Source organism: Hippocampus comes, unplaced genomic scaffold, assembly GCF_001891065.2.
Source record: "Hippocampus comes isolate QL1 unplaced genomic scaffold, H_comes_QL1_v1.1 scaffold73, whole genome shotgun sequence".
In the NCBI taxonomy this organism is placed as follows: Eukaryota; Metazoa; Chordata; class Actinopteri; order Syngnathiformes; family Syngnathidae; genus Hippocampus; species Hippocampus comes.
Genome location: NW_017806238.1, coordinates 350,722 through 376,476, shown reverse-complemented (window position 1 = coordinate 376,476; position 25,755 = coordinate 350,722). Strand labels below are relative to the sequence as shown.

The window sequence follows — 25,755 nt, the reverse complement described above, 5'->3', positions numbered from 1 at the left end:
TTTCCGTGGAAACCGGGTTCAAATGGCTCTTTCGTGTCAAAGGTTGCCGACCGCTGCCCTAATCCGTTCCAAGCCCCACCAAAATTCAGACATAAATGTTTTCTAAAGCATAAAAATACATCAAAATTTGTAACAAATACATGTTACGATTAGATTATTGCACTATAAATGAGAGTTGTGCATAATGTAAAAAACAAAGAATAAAGAATAAAAATGATGGTCATTTAACTGTGAACTGCATCCTCACTGTTTTTTGCCCTCTTTAGTTCTCTCAGACGTGTTTTTTGCCTGGCGTTTTGAAAAGAACTGATCCAAGGACGTTTGCTTTTGTCGGCTTTTAACAATCCCTCAAAAATGTCCAAGGCGAACATCAGCATAGTGAGCGATCGCCCGACTGGTGAACACTTTTTCTGGGTGATTCACAGTTACGTCAAACTATCGGAATGCTTCATGGCCCAAGGAGCGAATGACGAGGACGCTGCAGAGACACATACAGTAGAGGTCCCTCTTAGCCAATGGGATGCCAGAAAGATGCTCGGTAATAGCCAATGGCAGAGCAGCTATAAGTATGTTGCGTTCAGGAAACTCTGAGCTGCGAGTAGCAGCCCATACTGTATTTTTACCTTTCATATCGTGAAATTTCTTTCGTAACAAGAGGCAATATTTTCCTGTTGTAATTTGAAAATTTCTAATGAAGAAACGTTTGTAAGTAGAGGTACCCTTGTACCGTATCCCCGCCCCCCCAGCCCCAACCCCTGCCAAAAACATTCAATTTTCTCAAAAGCCAGCAGCGCGCCTTTTATATGGACTTACAGTCTCTTCATATACCCCATTGAGTTGTTTCCCTGTTAGTGTTCGTCTGCCATCTAGTGGTGATTATTAGCAGTAACCTAAAAGTGTTCTGCCCGACACGAATTGACATGTGCAATCGCCAACAAACACTCAAACACACAACCACTTTGTGAGCTCTGCGCAGCCATTGGGAAACAAAGATAATACCAAAAGCGGAGTTAACGGCTGACTACACGAAGGAAGAAGGAGGCAAGCAAGGGTATTTGGCCCCTTGTGGATGCAAGCCCGCGAGGTTCGTGTGTCTTTTTGTTGAATCAATTGTCCTCAGAACTTTTGTCTCTTATTTATTGTTTTGTCATGCCATTTGTATTTATATGTTTCAAATCCGTGTTTGTGACCAGTTCTCACGGGTTGCCAAGGAATAAAGCATGTATTTTTATGGACTTTGTGTCGTGCTTCATGCTACATCCTGAGGGAGCTAATATGGATCAATATTCTGATTTCTTCAAATTATGGGGTAGCAAGTCTCTTCGCTAACTCTTCTGCCAGTATTAGCATCATCAAACCTCTTAGCGGGTGTTTTTTCTGGTCCTTAGTATTTTTCTTTGTCGATGTACTGCTGTTCTGTTGACAAGTTGGGCTGAGCTATTTTTAGTACAAAGTTTCTGAGTACGACCCGAAAAACGACTGCATCGGTGCTCACCGTCATCTTTATTTAGAATTACTATGATTATAAATAGTAAAACGGTAAAAGTGTCAGGTTACCTTTCATTATTCATCTGTTTAAGTCCTGCAACATTGAATCAACTTTTCAATTTCTGCACTGCAAAATGACCTCATTTTTGAAAAAAAGATAAAAAGCGTCAACCGTTCAACGGTCTAAATGAATCTCAACAACTGAAAAACAAAAATCAGGCCAACTTTTACGACTAGACTTGGCAGCTAACAGACAACCCCCCCACCCAGAAATATGACAGACTGAAATTTCCAAAAAAAAAACCTGAGTCCTACCTTTAACTCCTCCTTCTCTCCGCTGTCTTTGATAAATACCTTCTCCAGCTCATGGTTGATGCCCTCCATGCTGCTGGGTACCCGGGAGATTGAGGGCTTTGACACCGTGATGTTGGACAGCGGCATCTGGGCTGACTTCGACATGGAAAGGTGCTGAAGTGCACAGAGACAGTCTCAGCCAAACACCACAATTAGCCGATATTTGCACCGACTTAATAGTTTGCATCGACTAGTCATTTTGTGTATGCAAAGTTCTGAATTTTAAAAACTGAAGGTGAAATGCCAGTATTTTATTGAAAGTTTTTGTTCTAAAAAAAAAAAAGTCGTGTTCAATATTTCATGATTATGTAATATGTTTCACACAATAAAATGTTTCGCATTTTACAAAAATAAGTTAGCGCATGAGCGGCCCGCTGATCCGGTGGTTAGAACATCGACCTCACAGTGCAAAGGTCGTGGGTTCAATCCCAGCTCTGACCTTCCTGTGTGGAGTTTGCGCGTTCTCCCCGGGCCTGCGTGGGTTTTCTCCGGGTACTCCGGTTTCCTCCCACATTCCAAAAACATATATGAAAGGTTAATGGAACACTCAAAATTGTCCTTAGGTGTGAGTGTGAGCGCGGATGGTTGCTCGTCTATGTGTGCCCTGCGATCGGCTGGTAACCGGTTCAGGGTGTCCCCGCCTACTGCCCGAAAACAGCTGGGATAGGCTCCAGCACCCCCCGCGACCATTGTGAGGATAAAGCGGATCGGAAAATGAATGAATGAAAGTTATCGCATTTAAAAAAAATTAAGGCCAACATTAAAAATTCTATTTCGGTGATAAGCGTATGTAAATCGTCGATGGAGGGAGGCGAGATATGAAATCTCGCCAAAGGCCTCCACATTGCCAAGCGATGGAGTCAGAAATGTGTCACAGTGACATTTTACTCAAAACATGAAAACACAGAGTGAATTACCTGGGTGTAGCCGGATCTGGTGCAGTGTTTTTCGGTGTCGTCTAAGTTCAACAATGGGCTCACAGCTTTGCTTACACTGGAGCTGTGTCCAGAGCTTTGCAGTCTGCTGGAATCACATTCATCAGGGGAGAATCTTGGAAAACGGACTCCGGGAGTGCTCAGCCCCTAATCAGAATGAAGAACAACACCACCTTACAGTTAGTACACGAATAAATTACCATCCTTCAACACCAGAGGCGAGTGCTCTAAGACTGCAAGGGAAGCTCAGCTTCCCCTAAAATGTCAAAAAGTAAGTGATCAAATACATGTGTGTACATACAATTGTGTGTACATGTCATTGACTAAATATGCGCTACAACGCGCTCAACTTTTATTCCGAATCAGCTTCTTATTACTGGTTACGACGCGACTCTCTTCTAATTCATTCCCGCAGCTTCACTGTGCTTTAAACTGTGTGGACGCTGAGCGTCTAGAGGACAGACGGTGGCCGTCGAGAGAGTTCAGAGCCCGTTGTCCCAATGCATTGAAACGAGACGAGTCATTGGATATATGCTGGTTTTGTCCCGCCCATCGGACGCTCAGCGTCTCTGGGAGACGATGGACAGTGGGTGTTTATGGGCTGCCCTGGACGCTCAGCTTTTCTGCATGATGATTGGATGATCTGTCTGAGTCTGAATCTCTTTTTGATTGACAGCGAAATTAGCCAATCACCGATCTTATGGTGAAGTCAACCTTGTCATTTTTTTTTTTTTTTTAAAGGAACGGAGAGTAGAGTTCACGTATTAATAAACGGACACATTTTATGATGCAGGCCGAAATTGAGCTTCCCCTCCTTGGCAGACCAGCATTCGCCACTGATACAATGAAACCAAAGACCCAAAATTTGCAATGGTAAATTTGGCAAGCTGTACAGAGATGAGGTGTGGAGACACGTCGGTCAGTGCCTTAGCCAATCAGGATGCAGAACGCAATTCACTGTTTAAAAGCATTACAAAAATGCACCAAAAAAAATCTGTGAAACAGCGAAGCCGCGGAAAGTGAACCGCGTTAAAGCGAGGGATCACTGTATTAAATTTTAGGTTTTCATTGTCTGTAAACCATAATCAACAAAGTTACATGAAGTATAATCTCACATAACAGTGCAAGCTAAGTACATGGCTTATAACAGGATATGTGGTACATTTCTGAAAGCTTCTACCACTCACTGGTAAATATAGCATGTGTGTAGTATTAACCCTTTCAGGCTGTATGAGTGGTGACTACAGTGGACAGATTTTCATGTTATCAGGTTACAGGGTGCATGAAATGGTTAATGAATCAGCAAAATGCACCCGTTTCTATCCTACTTGCTGTCAATGGAAAATGATAATGTGACGCGCACTTGAAAATATGAACTTGTGAAAAGCCGTATGGCATTTTATGACATTTATGGGCATCTGTCAGCATTTGTTCATATCTTCGAATATTTGCAAATCAAACATAAGTGGAGGATTACCTGTTTTGTTAGGAGATAAGCAGTTTTTTTTCTTAGGGGGCGAGTAAATGTTGGAAATAATCAGTTAACCCTTTCAGGGAGCGCGGTTATTACAGTGGTCAGCTTACCATGTTGTCAGGTTACAGGGTGCATGAAAGGGTTAAAATAGAGCATGTTGTTATGTCAACCTGGGTTGCAGCTGTGCAATTCACTTGCCGATCGTTTTTTTTTTTCCGCCTAACAACGGTTTTCACCAAACTGAAGTCATGCTGTAAGTCTCGCAAGACATGCCTTGGTCACGCGTAACATCATGCAAGCTTTGTGTGACTTCAGACATGTTTTGCAAGATTTGGGTTATTGCGACTTTGTACAACTTGCACGGCATTTGATTAAAGGGGTTCCACAGTCGTAGAAGGAATTCTAAAATTTAATATATATTGGTACCTCAACTTACAAAATTAATTGGTTCTGGAAGATATTTCTTAACTAAAAATTGTAAGTAGAGACGCGTTTTCCATATCAATGTCCTAATTCGTTCCAAGCCCCCACCCAAGTTTCCTAAAGCATAAAAATGCATCAAAATACCTAACAAATACATGTTACAATTAGATTATTGCACAATAAAAGACAGTTGTGGATAATGTCAAAAACAAAGAATAAAGAAGAAAAACGATGGTCATTTAACTTTTAACTGCATCCTCATCGTTTTTTGCCCTCTTTAGTTCTCTCTCAGAAGTGGTTTTTGCCTGGCGTTTTGTAAAGAACTGATATCCAAGGACGTTTGCTTTTGTCAGCTTTTAACAATCCTTTGAAAATGTCCAAGGCAAACATCAGCATAGTGAGCGATCGCCCGACTGGTGAACACTTTTTCTGGGTGATTCACATTTACCTAAAACTATCGGAAAGCCTCATGGGCGAATGACGAGAACGCTGCATACACACAGATCTATGTACAGTATCTATCTATCTATCTATTTCTATTTTGATATCTATCTATCTATCACACAAAGACACATTCGGTTGAAGTCCCTCTTTGCCAATGGGACGCCAGGATGATGCTCGGTAATAGCCAATGGCAGAGCAGCTATAAGTATGTTGCGTTCAGGAAACTCGGGGCCCATCCTGTATTTTTACTTTTCGTATCTTGAAATTTATTTTGTAACTAGAGGCAATATTTTCCCGTTGAGCCGTTTCGTGACTTGAAAATTTCATATGAGACGTTCGTAAGTAGAGGTCGCCCTGTATGTCAAAACAGATGTCAGGGGTGTCTGGAGGAAAAAGCAGAGCAGCTGCAAGAATCAAAATTCTGCACTCGAATCTTGCACGTCTTGTCTGACTTTTACAGTTGTGAATCTGTTTGTATCATTCGTGACATTCCATTTGCTTTGCCTTACCGCTGAAGCTCGATACTGCGCCAAGATACAGAAAGCTGCCGGCGGTCCCGACTTGGCTTGTTTTGTCAAACCCACATCCGAGTGTCTGGAAAAAAAAGCAACAACACATTACTAACTCTAAATTTAACTGAGGTCCATTGGCACATGGAATTTTCTTTTTGTCCGTTAAGACCAACTTTTATTCTGTATATTTTTCTTTTTAAATTACGTTTTTTTTTGGTTTGTTTTTTTACTTTGGAAACATATCCAGCAGAACTTAAGTGACAGTTGCCTGACAGTTCGCGAGTCACTCTCAGGGCGCACACAACCTTTCACTCACACATTTACATCTACAAACTGAATTTGGAATCTGACCACAGATATGTTTTATGATTGCAGGAGGAAGTTGCCGTCGATTCAACTTTCCACTCCCGCTCATCTGCAGTATGTAATAATACTCTAAATTAGTGAAAAACGCGACATTCCTGCAAAGCGATCAGTGATCACCATCACCACCTGCTTTATGTAACCAATCGAACACGGGAAGAATCCTGCATGTTCTGAATTTTACTGAAATGAAGTAATTCAGAATCAATGTGTGTTTAATAATATGACAAAAACAAATTTAAATTAAATATCTGACACCGCCCCGTAATTGGTTGGCAACCAGTTCAGGGTGTCCCCCGCCTACTGCCCGAAGACAGCTGGGATTGGCTCCAGCATGCCCCGCAACCCTTGTGAGGAAAAGCGGATGAGAAAATGGATGGATGGATGGATGTCACGCTAAATATTTACTGTATCAATGGGGGCAGATCACTACACGTATTTTGCGAGTTTAAACTGCCAGTCAGGTTTAGACCAAGTCCAAGTTTTGCTTGGACCAAGGAATCAGACGACAGAAAAATGCAGATTTTATTGAGGGCTTTGCGCAGCTCTAAGCATCAAGGCTGTGGGAATGATTTCAGAATGATGAATTACCACTAGATGGCATGAGTAGCTTGGATCTGATCTTGATACACACATTCTGTGAATGGCCGTGTATCCTAGTGGCGAGGTGGTGTGTGAAAGCAGTGTGGTGGGGAGAACATGGATGAATACCGGAAGCTAACTCTACAACAGAGCGTTTTCGAATCAACAAAAGATGATGCAGTTCCAAAATTAAAAACATTTTGATGGATTATGAGCTTTCCAAATATGCATTGGGAGTGGAGGGGGCGGGGTTGACGCGCTTGAGACAGACCAAATGCACTCGTCTTTGCATCTGCCAAGTTGTGAAGCATAACAGTGTAGATATCTGACTTTAATTAAGTCCCACTTCAAACATAAAGCATAAAGTGGTCATTGGGGGTGATAGTAATCGTTTTCACACGCAGAAGGTGCATGAATAAATGATGTGTCATCTTCTTTAGTAGACGTCTCCATGAAATGACATCAAGGGCTGATCGTCCCCTTTCTTCAATAATTTGTACCTCCTCCTTTGTCAATCCCCTCGATGTAATTTATGATGGGAGATGCGAGCAGTTAAAGAGAGGAGCGAGGACCTAGGAAGCTGCAATTTAACAAATGAGATGAACCCAATGAGTTATTATGAACTTGCAAAGAACACACCCAAAATGGAGGCAATATGCGCGTCATCAACCAGCCAAGGCTTGCTCGAGCTAGTATCTATGCTCTCCGCAGCTAGCTGCCACGTACTTTGCAGGCTACGCCATCCAGCATTCAGGATGTTTGCCGTGAGGACTTATGACTACTCTTTTACAGCACAAAAGCATGCAAGAACTGACCCAGATTCTACTGTTGGCCGCAATGCAATGTGAGATTCTCAACTCAACTGTATTGAGGAAACCCGAGTACCCGGAGAAAACCCACGCAGGCCCGGGGAGAACATGCAAACTCCACACAGGAAGGCCGCAGCCGGGATCGAACCCACGACCTCTGCACTGTGAGGTCAACGCTCTAACCACTGCACCGCTGCCACCCCCCCCCCTCTCTCTCGATAGATAGATAGATAGATAGATAGATAGATAGATAGATAGATAGAAGGGTGGCCCCTCTGTGTCATAAATGCATAAAACATCTGTGGCTCATCTCTGTACTTTACCAAATCTAATCTGGCCTTCCAATTCTTTTTACTACTGAGTTGTTTGCATCTTGTGGTATGGTCTGTATATTTCTACTCTCGAAGTCTTCTTCCAACAGTGGATTGTGATACCTTCACTGCTGTCCTGTGGAGGTTGGCAGTGATGTCACTGACTGTTGTCTTTGGATGCAAATGCTGTTGATAGCCTTGACCAACCTGTCCGATGTCTGTTACTGACTCCACCAGTCGTTTCTTTTTCAGGACATGCCACATTATTGTATTGGTTATGCCCAATGACTGCGCAATCGACTTGGATCGATTTAATCTCAGCGTCAAAATGGTTTGCTTTTCTCCCACTGACGCCTCTCTGATCTGCATGTTTGCTATACAGCAAATGCAACTTTCACAGGTGAAACCCCAAAACAAAGACTATCTAATGTTGAAGCAATCAAACTAAAAGACAACGACCAAACAACTGTAAAAACACCCATCAGTCACAGAAATCAATACTTTTTGCTCACTTGAAAAGTGGGTTATTCAAAACAAAAACAAAAAAAAAAAGGTACGGTACTCTATTCTGAGCTGTTCAACACATCCAGATGTTTCCACCAAGAAATGAAAGTTGGAATTGTGAACGTTTGTCTCATGTTCATCTTTTGATCTGAAATCACACAACAAAAACAAGAGTTGACTTTACCATTCTGTTTTACACACACACACACACACACACACACACATATATATATATATACACACACACACACACACACACACACACACACACAATTTCAGAATGACCCCATTAAACAGTTAACCACCTAGCATAACATAACATGGCCAAATCATGAGCAAACAGAACGATTTCAAATATTAAACTAGTATCAGGTACAATTGGCGCTGCTCCGTCTTGTTTATTAAATCCAAGATGTCTAGCAAAAATTTACAAACTTCAACCTGACGGTGCAATTCGGCGTACGAATAATTTACATAACTGTACTCGTTTTGATGATAAATGCTGACCTACTTAGTCCATCATGATAAAACGTGACACCAAAACAAGACGTGGCGTCTGATGACAAACACTGGGAAGCAAATAACACATTTGAGACTATCTTGAATGTATCGTTTAATGGTGACCTAATACATTAACCGAATACAATAAAACGCTGTCATGCTCCCTGCGTGGTAAAGTTGCGTTTTTAAAACTGTCGTCGACATTGTTTATTACCGCTTTCTGCTTAAATTGCCTTATTTTACGATCGAGTACTGGTACTAGCGTCGCTCCATTTGCGACAGAACGGTGCTTAGCTTAGCACTATGCTATCGAAACGATGATAGGTGCCTTGCAAAATACGCCTTTACGTTACCTTCGGATTCTGAATATGTGAACGTGTGTGATGGTGAGTTCCTGGTAGTCGAGGGACGAACGTCTGTGAGGACCAGCCAGATGTCCGACCTGCCTGCACCCGGGCTGATGGGACTTGAGCGACGGGACGAGGTCAATCCAGCCTTGTTTCCAGCTAACGAGGAAGAACACAAGACCGTTGGGGTGTGCTGGTTTCCACGCAAAGGCTTCTACGGCCCCATGGCGCGCATGAGCCTGCAACTGGATCGCGGTGCTGCAAGAGGAGGAAAAAGCGATGTGATGAAAGTGACACTCTCCGGGAGAGACCCCGATGATGCTGCACATTCAGACCAATTTAAATAGCTCCTGTAACGCCATGTTGAGAGCTTAAAACAATCATCTGACATGTTTTATCAGCAAACAAAACACAAATAGATCATAACATATCTAACTCCAGCACAGAGCTCCTGCGTGAAAAGGACAGTACAGTACTGTATACTTCAGTATACGTACAGATACTGTATTAAAGAACACTGGTAAAAGCAGAAAAGAATTTATTATAATCCGCCTCTTCAGTAAATTATAGACTAGGGCCGGACGACATTGAGATTCCCCCCAATATTAGATTCCAGTTTTAATATGCTATTTTTTCCCCATGTCCGCTTTCCTATGTATTTTTAGACAAACTCAAGGAATTAATTAGTCTGTATTACAAAGCCGATTCCAATGAAGTTGCGATGTTCATTGTGTTAAGCATAAATAAAAGAATACAATGATTTTCAAATCTATCCCATGACTGGGCCTTAAAAGGAGCTTCCCTGAATTGCCGTGTCATTCACAAGCAAGTGCATGAACAACTGCGTGAGAAAATCATCGCACGGTTTAAGGACAATGTTCTTCAATGTAGATTTGCAAGGAATTTAGTTCTCTAAACCTTTTATACCGAGTACCACCAAGAAAAATACTGAGCTCATAAAGTACCACCATAATGACTAACATTAAAATACGGTAGTGTAGTAGGTCCAAGTGTTCGTGAAAAATGATACCGTTGCAAGTCACTGTAACATGCACAGTTTGGCCATTAAAACTGTGCCTAAATGTTGGAAAATTATACACAAAAAAAAAAAAAATAAAAATACGACTGAACTGTACTTGGGTAGTAATTCATTGAAGTAGCACCAGAAAGAGCTCAAGTACCAAACTATGAGAGATTCACTGGAATAGAAAATCCTTCTGGTCCCAACCTTGAATATAGCAGACAAACCAAACACCGTTGACATCGTCACAAACTGGCACGATGGGAGTAAATAAATACTTCGCACACAATACACTTACCCTCTTTAATGAACATATATAGTACTCATGTCATCCATCCATCCATTTTCTGATCCGTTTTTGCACACAAGGGTTGCAGGGCGTGCTGGAGCCTAACCCAGCTGTCTTCGGGCAGTCGGTGGGGGGACACCCTGAACCGCTTGCCAGCCAATCGCAGAGCACACAGAGACGAACAACCATTCATGCTCGCGTTCATACCTATGGACAATTTAGTGTTCCTTTAACTTGCCATGCATGATTTTGGAAAGTGGGAGGAAACCGGAGTCCCTGGAGAAAATCCACACAAGCCCGGGGAGAACATGAAACTCCACACAGGGAGGCCGGAGCCGGAATCGAACCCGGCCAATCTGTTGGTGTAGTCATAAATTCTCTCTGGTTCACGTTCCTCCTTATACTGCTGCTGCTGTCGCTGTTTTAGTACGCCTTATCAGGCTTCGTATAACGAATGACGTTACACTCACCACCACGCCTGAAACCTTTAGCACCACCTCAACGTTCCCACCCCCACATCAGTTGCATCCATGACACCAAGATCTCAAATGATCAAGATCGCTAGAACGGTTGACTTTAGCTACCTCTATTTATATTTCCTTTTTTAAGTAATAAGCAAATTTGGGGGGGTGGGGGGATAAGTAAGTAAGTAAGTAAGTAAGTAAGTAAGCAAGTAAGTAAGTAAGTAAGTAAGTAAATAAATAAATAAATAAGGAGTATAAAGTACAGACTAATCTCATTTCAAACGACAGAAGTAACTCTAAATCGACAGTGGGTCAACAACTTCCTGGTTGTGCTTTTAATCCTTGGTAATCTTCAGTCGTAACGTATCACAATTATTTTATATACAGTCAAACCTCGGTTTTCGAACGTCTCTGTTCTCGACCAAAAATTTCGCGTTTTTTTTATGCCTCGGATTACAACCGAAAATCGGTTCTCGACCAAACCGAGCGCACTTGAATGCGCCACTTGACTCCTCTCGCCTTCCTTACACGAGAAAGTGACGCTTCCTCGGGTAGACGAGGAAGTGACGCTTCCTCGTGTAGCGTTCCATTGTGAGCAGACGTGTTCAATAAAGATTTTTTTTTTTTAAAGAGCGTGGTTTCGGTTTTCGAACAAATCGGTTTTCGGACAGCCTTCTGGAACGGATTATGGTCGAAAACCGAGGTATGACTGTACTGTCGTCATAAAAAAAATAAAAAAAAAAGTAGCAATGCCCACTCATTCTAGAAAAACGTCTGTAGAAAATAAAAATATATCAGGGATGTTAGTAATTGATGGTTAAGAGTTTGCCTTCAAACAACAATATGACAGATAACTATATCTATTTATTGTAGACTGAAAGGCAGTAAGGCACATTGTTGACATTGTTTCAACATCCAAAACACAGTACAAATTGATTTGTTGGCAACTACTACATGCTTTTGGAAAAGAGACTACCTAAAAAAAAAAGAAAAAAGACTGAATGAAAATACCGTGGAAGCAATGGGTAGTGTGGGTCACTCATTTATGTACAGTGATCCCTCGCTACTTCGCGGTTCACTTATCGCGGTTTCAGTGCATCGCGGATTTTTCCAAAGTACTGTATTCAGAAAAAAAAAGGCTGAATGACTCGGAGGTTTTGTACATGCCTGTACTGTATATGCAGCATGATTGGTTCCTGGTGCTGTCATCGACCAATGACAGCACCGAGTGGATTTATCCGGTGAGCTGATTGGCTGCGCATCTTCACAGCACCGCCCAGCACCTTCAGTCTCATCACGCTGGTGACTCTCTGGCATACTGTCTTTTCTGTTGTTTCTACGTGCGCGGCGGAGAGAGAGGAGGCGATTCTAATCAATATCGATTAATTGTCTTATCATTAACACATCGGCTGCGCGGGGATAGCCGGCCAGGAGCTGGCTGGAGGCTAACGGCGGCACACCGTCAGACCGCCAAGTGAGGGCCACCTTCGACGCCACCAGCGCAAGTCTCTTCGCTTCTTTCAGAAGGCAATGATGATGAATGTTAATTACTGTATAAGGTTTTATCATTAAAGAATGAAGTAAATACGTGTACTGCTGTAGCTGTTGTCTCGAATATGTAAAGTATAAACACTGTTTACATATTTTAAATATGCCAGTACCCTCCAGCCCTTACACAAAAATTCCTAGGGGGTGGGGGAGGGGCAAACCCTACTTCGCGGATGTTCGTCTTTCGCGGGGGTTCTGGTCCCCATTAACCGCGATAAGTGAGGGATCACTGTATCGTAAAAAAAATTTGAAGTCATTCCAAAAACCGTCCACTTCTCAGATTACGTGTCTGGTTTCTACTGATCGACAGCGAGATGAAAACAAAAACATCAACGTCTTCATATTCAGTATGACGTAAAGTGGCATGGCATCACACTGTCAATTAGGGAAAAATATGTTTTGACAGTTTCGTGTCATGTAGGATTTTATATGGTAACCAAATCTTTCCATTTCAGTGAATGAAAAATGTTGCAAATGTTAAATTCAACTAATCTGAAATGTTGATTTACCTCAATTGGTAGGATTGTCTTCGTGTCTGATAAACAAACAATCTATGCGGGCTGGAAAACCCCTCTGCTACTTGATCATCTTGAGATCAACTTAAGCCCATTAATGACCCTGAATGGGATACACAGTCGCAAATGCAGTAAAGACACAAAAACCTCATTTTCACTTGGCCATGGTGGGGAAAAACTACGAGTTAAGGAGGACCGATTTTTCGAGAGTGAAGTCATATTGAAAATACGTTAGGTTAGAGTTCATGTCCTTGGACAGCAGTATATCAGGAATGTAAGAGAACCCTCTTTGCATTGCCTGAACATGAGGTGCCAAAGCGAAGGGGATGTCACCAAGGAGATCGGGGGCCGGTGACGACGTCTCGACGACCGAGGACCTGTCTTCCAGGTTTGTGAGCGACGGAGCTGTGCTTGCAATTGGTTCCATTGATCGAGCTGGAGCAGGGCATGGTGGCTGCCAAAAAGCAGAAACAGAATTTGTGTTCGTCAAATCCTATTAATTGTTACCAAAGTAATAATGGCTGTGAAGATACAGAACATTCGGCAATGTCATTGATGCATAAAGCGTGATGCAGATGGGAGAATCAAAGAAAAACATTTTTTTTCAAATGTTGAGTGTATGTAGTGCAGGGGTGTCAAACTAATTTTTGGCGCGGGCCACATTTTAGTTACCGTTTCACTCGGATGGCCGTTATGACTGAAACCATACAAAGAAGTCAAGAATAGCTGTTGATTCAACTGGTGTTTAAGTCAGTGTTTTTCAAACGTTTTTGAGCTAAGGCACACTTCTTACATTGAAAAAAATCTCGCGGCACACCACTAGCTGAAAATGTGAAAAAAAAAAACGCTTATTTTAACAATTAACGTGTTGTATTGTTAATTTAACCGTTTTTGACATTGGAGAATGACGTTACAACAGCTTGAATTGGAATCAAATGAACACAAAGAAAAAAGTATTCTATAATCTTGATATTTATTGTTTCACTGTCGTCCGTCCTGCATTCATGCGGCACAAATTCGCTTGTCTCTAGTGGTCGAAACACAAGGCAATTGGCTAGCTGTTGCTGCTCCCTAGCGGTATGGGAGGGTACTAAACGATTACTTTCTTGGCGATTCACAGGCATACAAATTGGATGTTTTACCGCGGCACACTGGCACATGGTTTGAAAAACACTGGTTTATGTTACTATCATGAGGGCTTTGGTAACAAGAAAATGCTTAGAGTATATATAGAGTAATGGGTACACTATATCTCTGATTTATTACGTATGACTTCAAGATGGCGCTGCGAGAGTGGCTGCCTTTACAGCAGCTCCTACACTTTTTGTTCTTCTACTTTCTTCCTTTCATAACTTTGTTGCTGTGAATTGGGAATTTCTCCATTGTGAGACGAATAAAGGTTTTCTTATTCTTATATGACAATTTAAAATGTTTAGAAGACACCGTGTAGACATTTTTAGGAAGGATCATGGAAGTTGACATGTTTGCTTTTGCGGGCAACATAAAATGATGAGGCGTGCCAGATTTGGCCCCCGGGTCTTGATTTTGACACCTGTGATGTTGTGTGTGTATTAAGTTGTGTGTTAATGTACAGAGCGGCCCGGTGGTCAACTGGTTAGCGCATCGGCCTCACAGTGCAAAGGTGCAGGGTTCAATTCCGGTCTTCCTGTGTGGAGTTTGCATGTTCTTCCTGTGCCTGCGTGGGTTTTCTCCGGGTACTCTGTTTTCCTCCCACATTCCAACAACATGAGTGGCACGTTCATGGAAGCCTCTAAATTGTCCTTAAGTGTGAGTGTGAGCACAGATGGTTGCTCGTCTACGTGTGCCCTGCGATTGGCTGGCGACCAGTTGAGGGTGTCCCCTGCCTACTGCCCAAGACAGCTGGGATAGGCTCCAGCACCCCCCGCGACCCTTGTGAGGATAAAGCGGATCAGAAAATGGATGGATGGATGGATAGAGCTTGATATTTTATGAATCCCCCTGACTGGGTCACTGCTTTTGTAAAACATTCAACCTTGTTAAACAGCGTTCCAAACTCCAATTTGTCAAGCTTACCTTCCGGATAGTCGACACACGCACAATAAGGGATAGTGCTTCGTTATTTAATTTACATTAACTGGGAACTGGGAATTAATTAACTTGCGTCACGGTGTAGGTTAGCCAGGCATGGACAAATGGACTATCAGTAGGCCGCTTGCGGCCGAAGCCATGGGGCAGCAATCTTACGTGGCCACTGTTAATGACAACTTTTTTTTTCCCCACTGAGAACACGGATATCAGTGCGTGTTTTACGCCAGGATCCTTGCATGGAGTAATGAGAGACTCTCCAAGCAGGCTCTTGCAGCCGAGTACAAGCAGCCTAATGTTAAAAGTATATTCATAGATTGACATGTTTATGATTTATCAGTAATGTTTTGTTTGTTGTCACAACAGAGTCCTGAGTTTTGACATTTGTATGATAAATTTTCTGAAAATTACACTAGGGCAGAACTTTGTTTTTGATCAATAAAGCTTCGCCTCTTGACAAGAAAATACGGTTTGCTGCTATATACAATGTGAATTTAAGAAAAACTGGGGAAAAAAAAAATAAAACCCTTGCTTCAATTCCCTGGGATTAACTGAGAAAAAAAAAGCTCCATAAAGTTAGAAAAGTCGCTCTTCAACGTACTTTTACAGCTGACGTGAATTTTCAAGACATAATTGTAAAATAAGTGCCAGTGTTTGCGTCATTCCCAGGGTCCTTTCATTCATATTGCACAAAAACAATAATCAGAAGATCGTGTTTCGACGAGTGAGGGCACATTGTACAGATAATCATAAAGAATATTTTTGACTTGACTTTCCATTTAAGTGTTGTCAATACTGCCTTCAGCCAGTTCATCATCGCAGCAGTACAGATTATGCTGTACTTCCATGATTACATCCAAAGCGTCACACTATTTCTCATGTCGATGACCAGTGTGCATTTTAATTACACAGAACTTTTTGGTATGGCTTAAGGTTAAAAATGGAAAAAGCTCACCTTAGAAGGCAAGACAATAACATTTGTTGATGGTTGTGCAATGTTCATCGACTGCATCTTCCGCCTCTGCTCTTCCACTGATTCTCCTGCAAAGACACAAGTTATTTCTTTCGATATTAAAACGAAGCCAAGGTTTCCACTGAAATGCGTTCAAATTCAACCCCCCCAAAATTCTTCAATAAATGTCACAATTCCACGTACATTTTCCACAGATAATTGGGGGGGACAGAAAACCATAAAATATTCCAATTTTTTTTTTTTTTTAATCCACAAATATGTGAAACTATCTATCTAGCTAGCTAGCTAGCTAGCTAGCTAGATAGATAGATAGATAGATAGGTAGATAGATAGAACTTTGAAGATTATTTATTACACGACATTTTGGTACAGATTTTTATCAAGGATGATGGAAGTTGACACACACGATTTGCTTTCGCAGCCCACGTAAAATGATGTGGCAGGCCGGATGTGGCCCCGGGCCTTAAGTTTGACACCAGTGTGCTTTGGTCAAACGTGCTCAGGAAGTCGGAGGCGGAAATGAAGTTATTTTGTTGATACCGTGGGAAGATGGCGGAAATGTGGCCTGCCATTGGTGTAGCACGGACATTGCTCTCCGCCGAAGACGCCCGGTGTGAAGCCGCGTTGGACACAATACATGGTAAAAATTAACGTTTTGAAAATCAGTGACATCAACGACAATGTACACGTACTAACATAACATTAGCCCTGTGCCGATCTGACCTCTCGGAGACCTCACACCCATGACACAGAAGTCTGGTGTGTCAGATCGCACTACACATAATGTTGCATATCCTACATGGCACCACAATTTGTTACTAGATTGACTTATAGTGTGATGAGCAAAATGGCTGTCATTCCCTGACGAGCGAGCTCAAGCTCCCTTTATTGTTCAAAATAACAGATGCCAACTCCGAGCATCGGCATTCGCCAGGAGCGTGCCGCATGTGCTCGTTGTTCCTGGGTGGAACCAAGAGCTCCGGCGCAGATCCACACTTGTGCATGCCCGCAAACTGTTTCCTTGCTGGCTGGACTTATTTCTTTTTGTCCTGCCTCCAAGACGAATTGTATGGGCGAGCCATGCTTCTGGCGGTGGCACGCGATGACGGGCGGTATCTGGCCAGTCTGATACTTTTACTGTGGCCACTCTCCTGCTCTAAGAAGACACAGGATGATTTTATGACATCATGTCTGGTAGTATGACATAGCAACCGTCATGTCCGACAAAAAAAATAAATAAATAAAGTGTCTTCATTTTAGTTTGAAGACGCCAAAACTAGGAGTAGTAGCCTACAAAGAATACCTCTGCGAATTGTAATTCAGTATGTCACTTGCCGAAATGCTTGCTACTTCAGTCATGTTGCATAAAGGCAGCAAACTAGGAGTAGTAGCCTACAAAGAATACCTCTGCTATTGTAATTCAGTATGTCACTTGCCGAAATGCTCGCTACTTAAGTCATGTTGCATAAAGGCAGTTAATGCTTTTTTTTTCTTTCAAATAAATGCCTTATGTTGTTGAGATAAAAAATGCTAGCTTGAAACTGAAATGTGTATTTTTGTTTGAAATTGCCACACAGAAAATGATGCCACGCAAGAAAATACTTTGCTGATATGCACAATGTGAATTTAAGAAATTGGAACTGTAGATTTTATCATTTGTTTTAAAAAAAAGTAACCAATCTGTAAAATCCTTTATTTTCTCTTTTATACTTATAAATGCTCCTTTATCAAGTAAAAATATATTTTATCCAAATATTTAGTTGTTTGATAACATTTTCAATAGGCTACTCAAACACTAAAGTATTAAATAGCTGCACCCTTACAACTTCCCTATCAATTATTTTGTCATATTTTGGTTGTTCAACTAAAACATTGTGAGAGGTCACTGGGATTTGCCCAGCAAAAAAAATTGCTCTCAATATTAACAATGATTACATTACATTTCTTTTCAAATTACGTAATTGAAAGGCAAAAATGTTCTTCAAAGAAAAGAAAGTTATTCATAAGGATTTAAAATGATGCATGTTTCATGTTAAACGTGACCAAAAAAATTATGGCGTTATGATGATTTAAAATACAACAAGAGAACTTTTTAAATGTAATTTTTTTTTAGAAAATCGCTTTTCAAATTCTGAAATACTGGAAATGAAAACCCCTTAGTTATCATACCTTTGACTTTTAGTAAGCTAGACGTATTTAAGATAAGATAAGATAAGATAAGATGTCTTTTATTTGTCCCACACTGGGGACAATTTATTGTGTATGGAAAGAACGCACTCTTGCGATTCTTATGACATACATTTAATGGGGTTTTTTTTATCACATACGATCTGTGGACTAAATGCATGGCAGCTCATTATTATACGCATTTTATCAACAAATTTAACTTCAAATCAGAGATCATGAAGAACAAAGGGAAGCAACATTTTTCTGTTTTTGTTGACAAAAGATTTGGTGAAAAAAATTCGAATTAAAAATAAACACTTAAAGGCACATTCCAACATGAAAATCAGTCTATTTAGCAATAAACATCATGGAGACACATTCGTTCCATAGAGCCACAGAAAATGTTGTGCGGGTGAGATCTGATCCCCAACTTTTAATTCGAAACCCAAGTTTCAAGGCAACAATGATACTGGTTCTCACCGATGATCACAAAGCCTCCGTCAGGGTCCCTCTCTGACGTCGACTTCTTTGAATCTTTTCGGAAACCCAGGAAAGACAACATAGTTGCGCTGTGTGCATAAAAGTTCTAGTTAATAACAGAAGTGCTCAATGTGTCAAATGGCATATTCACTAACATCAAAGATGTAAATGTGAAAAGTACAGAAAAGCTACGTCATTTAACGTCGAAGTACTCGAGCATCGTCGTACTTGCTTTGTTGTGAAGTCGAGGAATCAAGTCATAAAAGTGTTGTAATTGTGTGATTAAATGACGTACTGACGGCATACGACAAGCTGTTTTTATTTTTTTGGAAACAAAGATATAAAAGACGAAATATATGCAAATATCGTGTCACATTTAATTTGTCCAGAATTACCGTGTTGTTGTGACCTCTTTGTTATCCGTGTCCGTGTAGAAACTACATTTACTCTCGGAGGTTCCGGTGATTGCGTTTCGTTTTAATTTTTTACAGGAAGAATACACAGTGGCCACAATCACAACAAAAGATGTGAGGTCTTCTGTTCAAACCAAATAAACGTCAATGTCAAGGCGTTGGGCTGCCATTTAAAATATATTTTTAGGTTCTATACTCAAATTTAATTTTAATGTATTCAGTCAATCTCTTACTTGTTTTCAATAAACTTTATTTAAACAAAAATAATAGAACAAGTAAAAATTCAAATATAGGAATGGTATACAAATTCCCAAAACACAACAGGGAGATGACAACAAGTATAAAAATAAAATCAAATAAGGATTAAACACAAAAGAAGAGGTAGTGTAAACAAACTCAATTTTCAAGTTTGTAAATTATATGTTTTCGTAGCCTTTTGTTTCGTACAGACAATGTCGACTTTTTAAATAACAGGAGTTGGTTTCTCATGCATAAATTTGGATCAATTAATGTAGAATTTGGCAAAAATAATAACGTTTTCCAAAGTAAACTTCCGGAATTAAACGGGACATCGGATGTGTCGTACAGGAACCTTGGGTATGTTTCCATATATATTCCAACGCTTGCCGACGTATCAATCCTGTCTGATTCTTTGGTAAGATTGAAGCTATCCACCCGCGTGGCGTACGTTGTAAAGTAAAAGTAAGTTAATAATATTCTCGCGCCACAAAAGTTAGTTTAGTGGGTGTCATTCAACGCCATTACACATATTAGTTATGATGTCTGATATCCAAGATCTTCCAAGACCTCGAATTAATTCATCGATGCTGTCACGATATATTAGCAAACCCGTCTGTTTCCTCGGGCGTGTTGAGAAGGTAACTCTCGTGCCTAACTACCGTGATTCACAGCATCCCATACGCGATATGACTGACGTAAAGGTTAACGTGCTGTATTGTTACACGTTTGTTATGTTTAGGTACACCCAACTGGAAAATCTTTCACGATCACTGATGGAGAGGGACAATGTGTTCATGTTGAATTAAATTACCCTGTGAGTATATTTTTATATGTTACAGACTGTTTTAAGAACAGTTAGCTACAGCAATCATTACTCTATATTTACTGTGTGTGTGTGTGTGTGTGTAAAAGAGGTTTGAACATTTATTAACATTTAATTTGAGATCGACCTATATGTTTGCCTTCAGGGCTGATACAGATACCAATTATTAACAGCCAAGGAGGCCAGTAATTCATATTTGGAGGCAATATTTATCCGCAAGGGCGGCCTGGTGGTCAATTTGGTTAGCGCGTCGACCTCACAGTGCAGAGGTTGTGGGTTCTATCCCGGCTCCGGCCTTCCTGTGTGGCGTTTGCATGTAATCCCCGTGCCTGCGTGGATTTTGTCTGGGTACTCCTCCCACATTCCAAAAATATGCACAGCAGGCTGATTGAACACATTGAATTGTCCCTAGATGTGAGTGCGGATGGTTGTTCGTCTCTGTGTGCCCTGCGACTGGCTGGCACCCGGTTCAGGGTGTCCCCGCCGACTGCCCGAAGACAGCTGGGATTTATATCATGTTTGTGGAATAGGTACTAAACAGAAAAATTCAGCTCTGTTCAGCCATCTCAGGGGATGTCGACGACCATTTTCCGACTTTCGACATGGCGAGCCATGAATGGTGATTACCTAAGCCCTGACTAACTATGATGTCATTTTCAGTTGACAGCAAGTGGCAAAATGAACGGCCCCTGAGATGGAAACAAAAAAAGTGGATTTGATGCTGCTTAATTCCTATTCCACAAACACAATATTCATCAGACTACCATGTTAAAACTAGTGAGGCAACGTATAATTTTGAGGAAAATTTTGGACTTTAACTCCCCTTTAATAAGCATCAGTATTATTTTGGAACACTGAATGTGTATATTATAATAGCTTAACGTGTAATATGACAGAAGTCGCATTGCCGCTAGCATGGCCGTCATTGCCCAGGCTTCAAGTTTGGTGCCAAGCAGATTCGTGCATGTGTGGGTGAACACGCAAAGGACTCTTGGAGAATAAATGCTTTTTTTCTAATGTAACTAGATTACATTAAACATATGTTTTGGCTCCAAATTGTGACCGGTTGAAAGCCTTTCATGCACCCTGCAACCTGATAACATGATAAGCTGTCCACTGTAGTAACCGCTGTCCCTTAAAGGGTTTACATTTGTGTTCATAAGTTGTGAAAAGCTTTTTGTTTGTTTGGCTTACGTAATTTGTATGTTACCAGTGACTTTCCATTGAACACTTTTTTTTTTTCACCTTCATCTTTCAGCTTGCAGAGGAGCTTTCTGGAATTGTAGAAGTCATTGGAATGGTGTCTAACAAAGGAGCTATCATGGCCACCACATTCCAATTGCTCCCAGAAGAGAAGGGCATGAACTTTAGTAGGTTATTATGTACGAACATGTCAGATGAGCTTTGATTTGAGCGTACTTATAATGATATTCTGCACATGTTCCCCACAGACCTGGAAAACTACAATGAAGCTGTAAAGATCATCCATGACTTTCCCGAGCACTATCCTTTTGGCATGACTGCAGCTGAATCCGATTTATTTTAAAGCAAATGTTTTGCTTTGTTTTGTTCTGAAAGTGACAAAAAATCATTATGAATTATATGTATCACTGAAACTATTTCACAATAAACCATCTGATATGCAATTTTACAAGTGCAAGTTTGTCCTTGATATGTAAACGAAATCACAAAACCTGCTTTGACTGTGCCAACTTTCCAATCACAACCCAATCAATCAGGAGGGCCCAATCAATCACCCCCCCCCCTCAGCGAATCAACATGGCTGTACAGCATGGCATAGATCCCCTCGTGCTGTCATTGGTCGACGTCAGGCTGAGAAACAATCAAGTACAAAACCTCTGAGTCATTCGGCATTATTTTCTGAGTACAGTATGCACCGAGGTCACGATAATCAAAGCGCGAAATAGCGAGGGATCACTGTACTTCTTGCCACTGAATAGTGTGCCCGCATCTACGAGTGCCTTGCATGCTGGGAAATGGCAAAGGTTTGTCTGAGGTAGCTGAACTTTCCATAGCACAAGTTTTGTGGAGAATGCTCTCACATTATCATAGGGAGCACTGACAAGTTACCCCTGACCTTGTAACCCCTTGTTCAGTCCATTCAGGTCATGCGTGACATCAAAATAAAAGTCCATGTGCCATATAGGATCATTTAAGATCCCGGATTTGATGTGGTTGATGCATTCAGGTATTTGCTGCAAAGGGCCACACCCTCCTTTTCAATTTTTTTTTTTTAAACAAATCCCGCCGGTCAATTTTTCCTCCCTTTCATTGATGGCACTCCATCAGTTGTTATAACAACAAACCTCTTCCGTGAAAAAACGGCATTCTCAATTGCATCGCACAGCTGATGAAATATCTCCTGAGTGGCATATTTCGCGAGTTGCGCAGTGTCAGTGATGACTGTGGCCTCATCAAGAGCGACTGAATATACACTGAAACATTTTGCTTTCTCACATTGTCTGTACTCCACTGGATGAGTCTCGAGTTGATCATAAATGTCACTTGGCATGTCACAAATGCACTGCCACGGTGTTGGCACAACGGCTGATGTCGCTGAATTGACCTTTCTTTTCTGGACAGACAATATTCGCAGCACTTTTTTGATAAATTCACCTTCTGTGAATGGCTTTCCTGCTTTCGCAATCACCTCACTAACCGCATAGCTAGCTTTGACTGCTGCGTTATTCTCTGGTTACTTTCTTTAAAAAAAGTTTGGTCGCTTCAGTGGCCATGTTTTAAGACTGGCAACTCGATTGGCTCTCTCATCTCCCTGGTATTTTGCATGTCTAGTTGTGTAATGACATTTCAAATGATAATTCTTATGCACCGCGACTTTCTCTGTGCAAATAAGTGTCGTCAGGGTGCCCCTGTGCTCCACAAAGAAATATTGAATTCCCCATTTTTCCTGAAATTGTCTGTGCTCATCACCGACCTTTCTCTTCACTGCAGGCTTTGAGAAAGACATGTTTGGGCTGTGTCATTTACAGTCTATCATTCCACTTGGTGTCAGTGTCGTGTTGAAGTTTTAATTTTAAAGTTTAGCTGACGTACAAAGAACATTATTTCCGCTGGTACCAGATCGGCTCAGGGTCCTGCGCCTGCATATGACGTCGAGGACGGCATAGTGATTGGTTCAAGGTTGGAAACCATGGAAACACAAATAGTTTGTGGTGGCCGTTTAATATTAAATTTAATTCATGAGAAAATGTCATAAAGTTTGAAAAGTTTGGCTACTGGCTAGCACGGAGCTAACGCTAACTCAGACACACACACGTAAAATTTTGGTTGTGTGTATGTAATAGTGCTAGCTCTGGGTTAGCGCCGTAATAATAATAATACATTACATTTATAAGCGCCTTTCAAAACACTCAAGGACACTTTACAATCAAAACAAGAACAATAAAACCACAGATAAAATTATAAATAATAAAAGGAGAGATGAATTTAAACTGAATTTAGCGACTCGAAATAGTTGACGCCGGCAACATCGCCGCCGCAAGGAGAGCACTCATTTCCCCCGTTCTTGTGCATGTGTAACATCAGGTCGGGTGCCTCGCAGCACTTGGCTCTGGTGACAGCCACACCGGTGTCTTGTCTATCTGTTTAAATGTGTACTGCACTCAGCAGCACAAACAAGGGCAGCAGCGGCAGGTTGTTTGCATCTGTGGTTTACACGTGGATTCAAGCTAGCGCTGGGCACCGTGGGCATGGTCACATTGCCGTCATAGTTCAGGTGCTCCGAAGCTGTCACCCTTCGAATGAGACAGACCGAACTATTTAGCACAGAAGTAGTGCTAATACATACAGCATCCATGTCAAACTCGCACTGGCTGCACTAACACTAAACTTTCACATCAAGGTGAGGGGCCTCAAATCAGTGTCCTGTGGCCCACGAGTGTGGAACGCCTGTATTACTATTTTGAAGCGACCAACTTCTCACGAACGACCCGATCGCGCACGTGCAAGCAATCAAGTAACGGGATTGATGATAGGCTGACTAGCTTAGCGCTTAGCGCCGTTATTTGCGCATGAGCGGTGATGCAGTCATCTGATTGGTTGCCTTCTATGTCAATCAAGTAACAGGATTGATGATAGGCTGACGGAGTACGTTCTGTGAAGTTAGCACCTTGTTTGAATGGCATCGCCACTGCCGAGGCGTTTTCGACACTTGTCGTGTGAGAGCCCGGGAGCCGCATTGAACCAGCCAAAGAGCCGCATGTGGCTCGCGAGCCGCGGGTTGGCCACCCCTGGTTTAAGCGGATATCCGTTTCAATGGCAGCAATGTTAAATGGTGGATGCGGGAGGGAGCCAGTATACTTCTTGAAGCGAAGTTGTAGTCTTGGAAGTAGGAAAAATGGACAAGCATAAATATGGAACAGCTTTGACAATATTCCGAACTGTAATAACTGAAGCAGAACATTGCATAAACAGTGTGGATGTTTTAATTTGTTTTCATTTCTTTAACAGATAAATGAAGAACTAAAGTGTTTTGAAATGTTGTTACAGTTTTTATACTTTATATAGTTTTAGCATTTGTGTGAATTTCTGATAATGTTTTACATGAAACAGTAAAGTAGAAGACCATGAAAGGGTTAATCATGTTTTAAGTTGAGTTTTCACGCCCCAGTTGCTCAGCCCCCCCCCCCCCCATCAATTAGGTAAACAATTATTGAAATCAAAGCCGCAGGAGCTCGGTCAAGTGTCCACGTCATAGATTTTGGCGCGCGATTGTACTTAACACTTCTGCACACGGACAACCCAAGCCAGTTGGCTTTTTGAGATGGAGAGATTCAGACGAAGACTGGACTTTTACCGGCAGCACCACCAAGAGTGCTCAGAGCGATACGAGAATGCTCAGGTAAGTCATCATTTTTCTTTATCGTTTGGCGGGCACCCGCGAATGCTAGGGTCCAGTTTGTCGTCGGAACAAACCGCGTGCTGAGCACCGACGGAAAATAGTTTCCGGACTTGTCATTAACCGGGTCAGTACAGACGGTCCTTCTCAGTCCGTTTATTCTTTCCGAGGTTTCATCGTCAATCAGTCGCTAGCGGCGGGCTAGACGTCCGTTAGCTACAGGCCGTAAATTGATTTAAATTTCAAGTTGCTTGATGTAGTCTAATGAAACCTAATGACCTTTACCGTGTGGATTTTGTTTATGAAAATAGCGATAGCGATGGAATTTTTTTTCATCATCAAAGGTTTTTCTACACGTACTAACGATGGCGAACTAAAAAGAGAAAGCAGCAATTTAGCAACCTTGCGCATATGGCCTCCGCTCGGGCGGTTACGGCCTTGTCGCATTGTATTGTTCATGTGGTTTAAAAAATAAGAATTGTCGTTTAACTAGCGAATTGAAATGAGCAGACGAATGAACGAAACATAAGCCAGTGCTATTGCTAAACTAGGCTGGTTCAGTTTAGCCAGAAACCATTTTTTTTTCTCGAGAAAAATGTTTTATTTTCTTTTATTAAATAACGAACGAATGCGGCGGATTGCGGGCCAACGAGCTGGGTCACTGTGTTTTTAACGTCAGTTGATATGCTTCACAGTCGCTCCGAAGCGTTTATCCACATGAGTTTTATCATCATCCTAGGTTCAAATACTGCTCTGCACCATTTTATTTATTACTATAACAGTTTTTACTGTGTTTATAATTACCCGCAGCCAGGCATGAGTTGCAAATA

At 41.5% G+C, this 25,755-nt stretch overlaps 3 protein-coding genes across 7 annotated transcripts in view; 1 reads left to right on the top strand and 2 right to left on the bottom strand.

Annotated features, from left to right (window-relative positions):
* The window catches only part of glcci1a (glucocorticoid induced 1a), a 13,723-nt gene extending 3,926 nt beyond the window's left edge, over positions 1–9,797 (bottom strand). The window contains exons 1-4 of the mRNA XM_019857303.1: positions 9,054–9,797; positions 5,628–5,712; positions 2,760–2,924; positions 1,804–1,956 (exon numbers count right to left, since the gene is read on the bottom strand). Of these exons, the coding sequence (XP_019712862.1) occupies positions 1,804–1,956; positions 2,760–2,924; positions 5,628–5,712; positions 9,054–9,376 (726 nt within the window). The 5' untranslated portion in view covers positions 9,377–9,797. The remainder of the gene's footprint in view (positions 1–1,803; positions 1,957–2,759; positions 2,925–5,627; positions 5,713–9,053) is intronic.
* A 2,673-nt stretch (positions 9,798–12,470) lies between these two features.
* umad1 (UBAP1-MVB12-associated (UMA) domain containing 1) lies at positions 12,471–19,049 on the bottom strand. Of its 5 annotated transcripts, none has more exons than XM_019857313.1 (4): positions 18,966–19,049; positions 18,571–18,659; positions 15,907–15,992; positions 12,473–13,338 (listed from the first exon to the last, which is right to left on the bottom strand). In XM_019857313.1, the coding sequence occupies exons 2-4, from the start codon at positions 18,650–18,652 to the stop codon at positions 13,063–13,065; spliced, it is 444 nt and encodes a 147-aa protein (XP_019712872.1). In that variant the 5' UTR covers positions 18,653–18,659; positions 18,966–19,049; the 3' UTR covers positions 12,473–13,062. The 5 variants fall into 5 exon arrangements, with proteins under 5 accessions (XP_019712876.1, XP_019712872.1, XP_019712875.1 ...); XM_019857316.1 differs by lacking the exon at positions 18,966–19,049 and adding an exon at positions 18,866–18,889; XM_019857314.1 differs by lacking the exon at positions 18,966–19,049 and adding an exon at positions 18,799–18,866.
* Positions 19,050–19,576: 527 nt separating this feature from the next.
* On the top strand, positions 19,577–21,677 carry rpa3 (replication protein A3). Its single transcript, XM_019857318.1, has 4 exons — positions 19,577–19,861; positions 19,963–20,037; positions 21,305–21,416; positions 21,498–21,677. Exons 1-4 carry the CDS (start codon positions 19,760–19,762, stop codon positions 21,590–21,592), a joined length of 384 nt encoding a protein of 127 aa, XP_019712877.1. The 5' UTR covers positions 19,577–19,759; the 3' UTR covers positions 21,593–21,677.
* The last annotated feature ends 4,078 nt before the right edge of the window (positions 21,678–25,755 follow it).

Excerpts from the sequence above, each read along its gene's own strand:
- umad1 (XM_019857313.1), bottom strand. The coding sequence starts at position 18,652 with ATGTTGTCTTTCCTGGGTTTCCGAAAAGATTCAAAGAAGTCGACGTCA. Across the intron at positions 15,993-18,570 it reads CGGAGGCTTTGTGATCATCG|GAGAATCAGTGGAAGAGCAG; the intron begins GTGAGAACCAGT and ends GTGTCTTTGCAG. Across the intron at positions 13,339-15,906 it reads TTATTGTCTTGCCTTCTAAG|CCACCATGCCCTGCTCCAGC; the intron begins GTGAGCTTTTTC and ends GCTTTTTGGCAG.
- rpa3 (XM_019857318.1), top strand. The coding sequence starts at position 19,760 with ATGATGTCTGATATCCAAGATCTTCCAAGACCTCGAATTAATTCATCG. Across the intron at positions 20,038-21,304 it reads ATGTTGAATTAAATTACCCT|CTTGCAGAGGAGCTTTCTGG; the intron begins GTGAGTATATTT and ends TTCATCTTTCAG. Across the intron at positions 21,417-21,497 it reads AGAGAAGGGCATGAACTTTA|ACCTGGAAAACTACAATGAA; the intron begins GTAGGTTATTAT and ends TGTTCCCCACAG.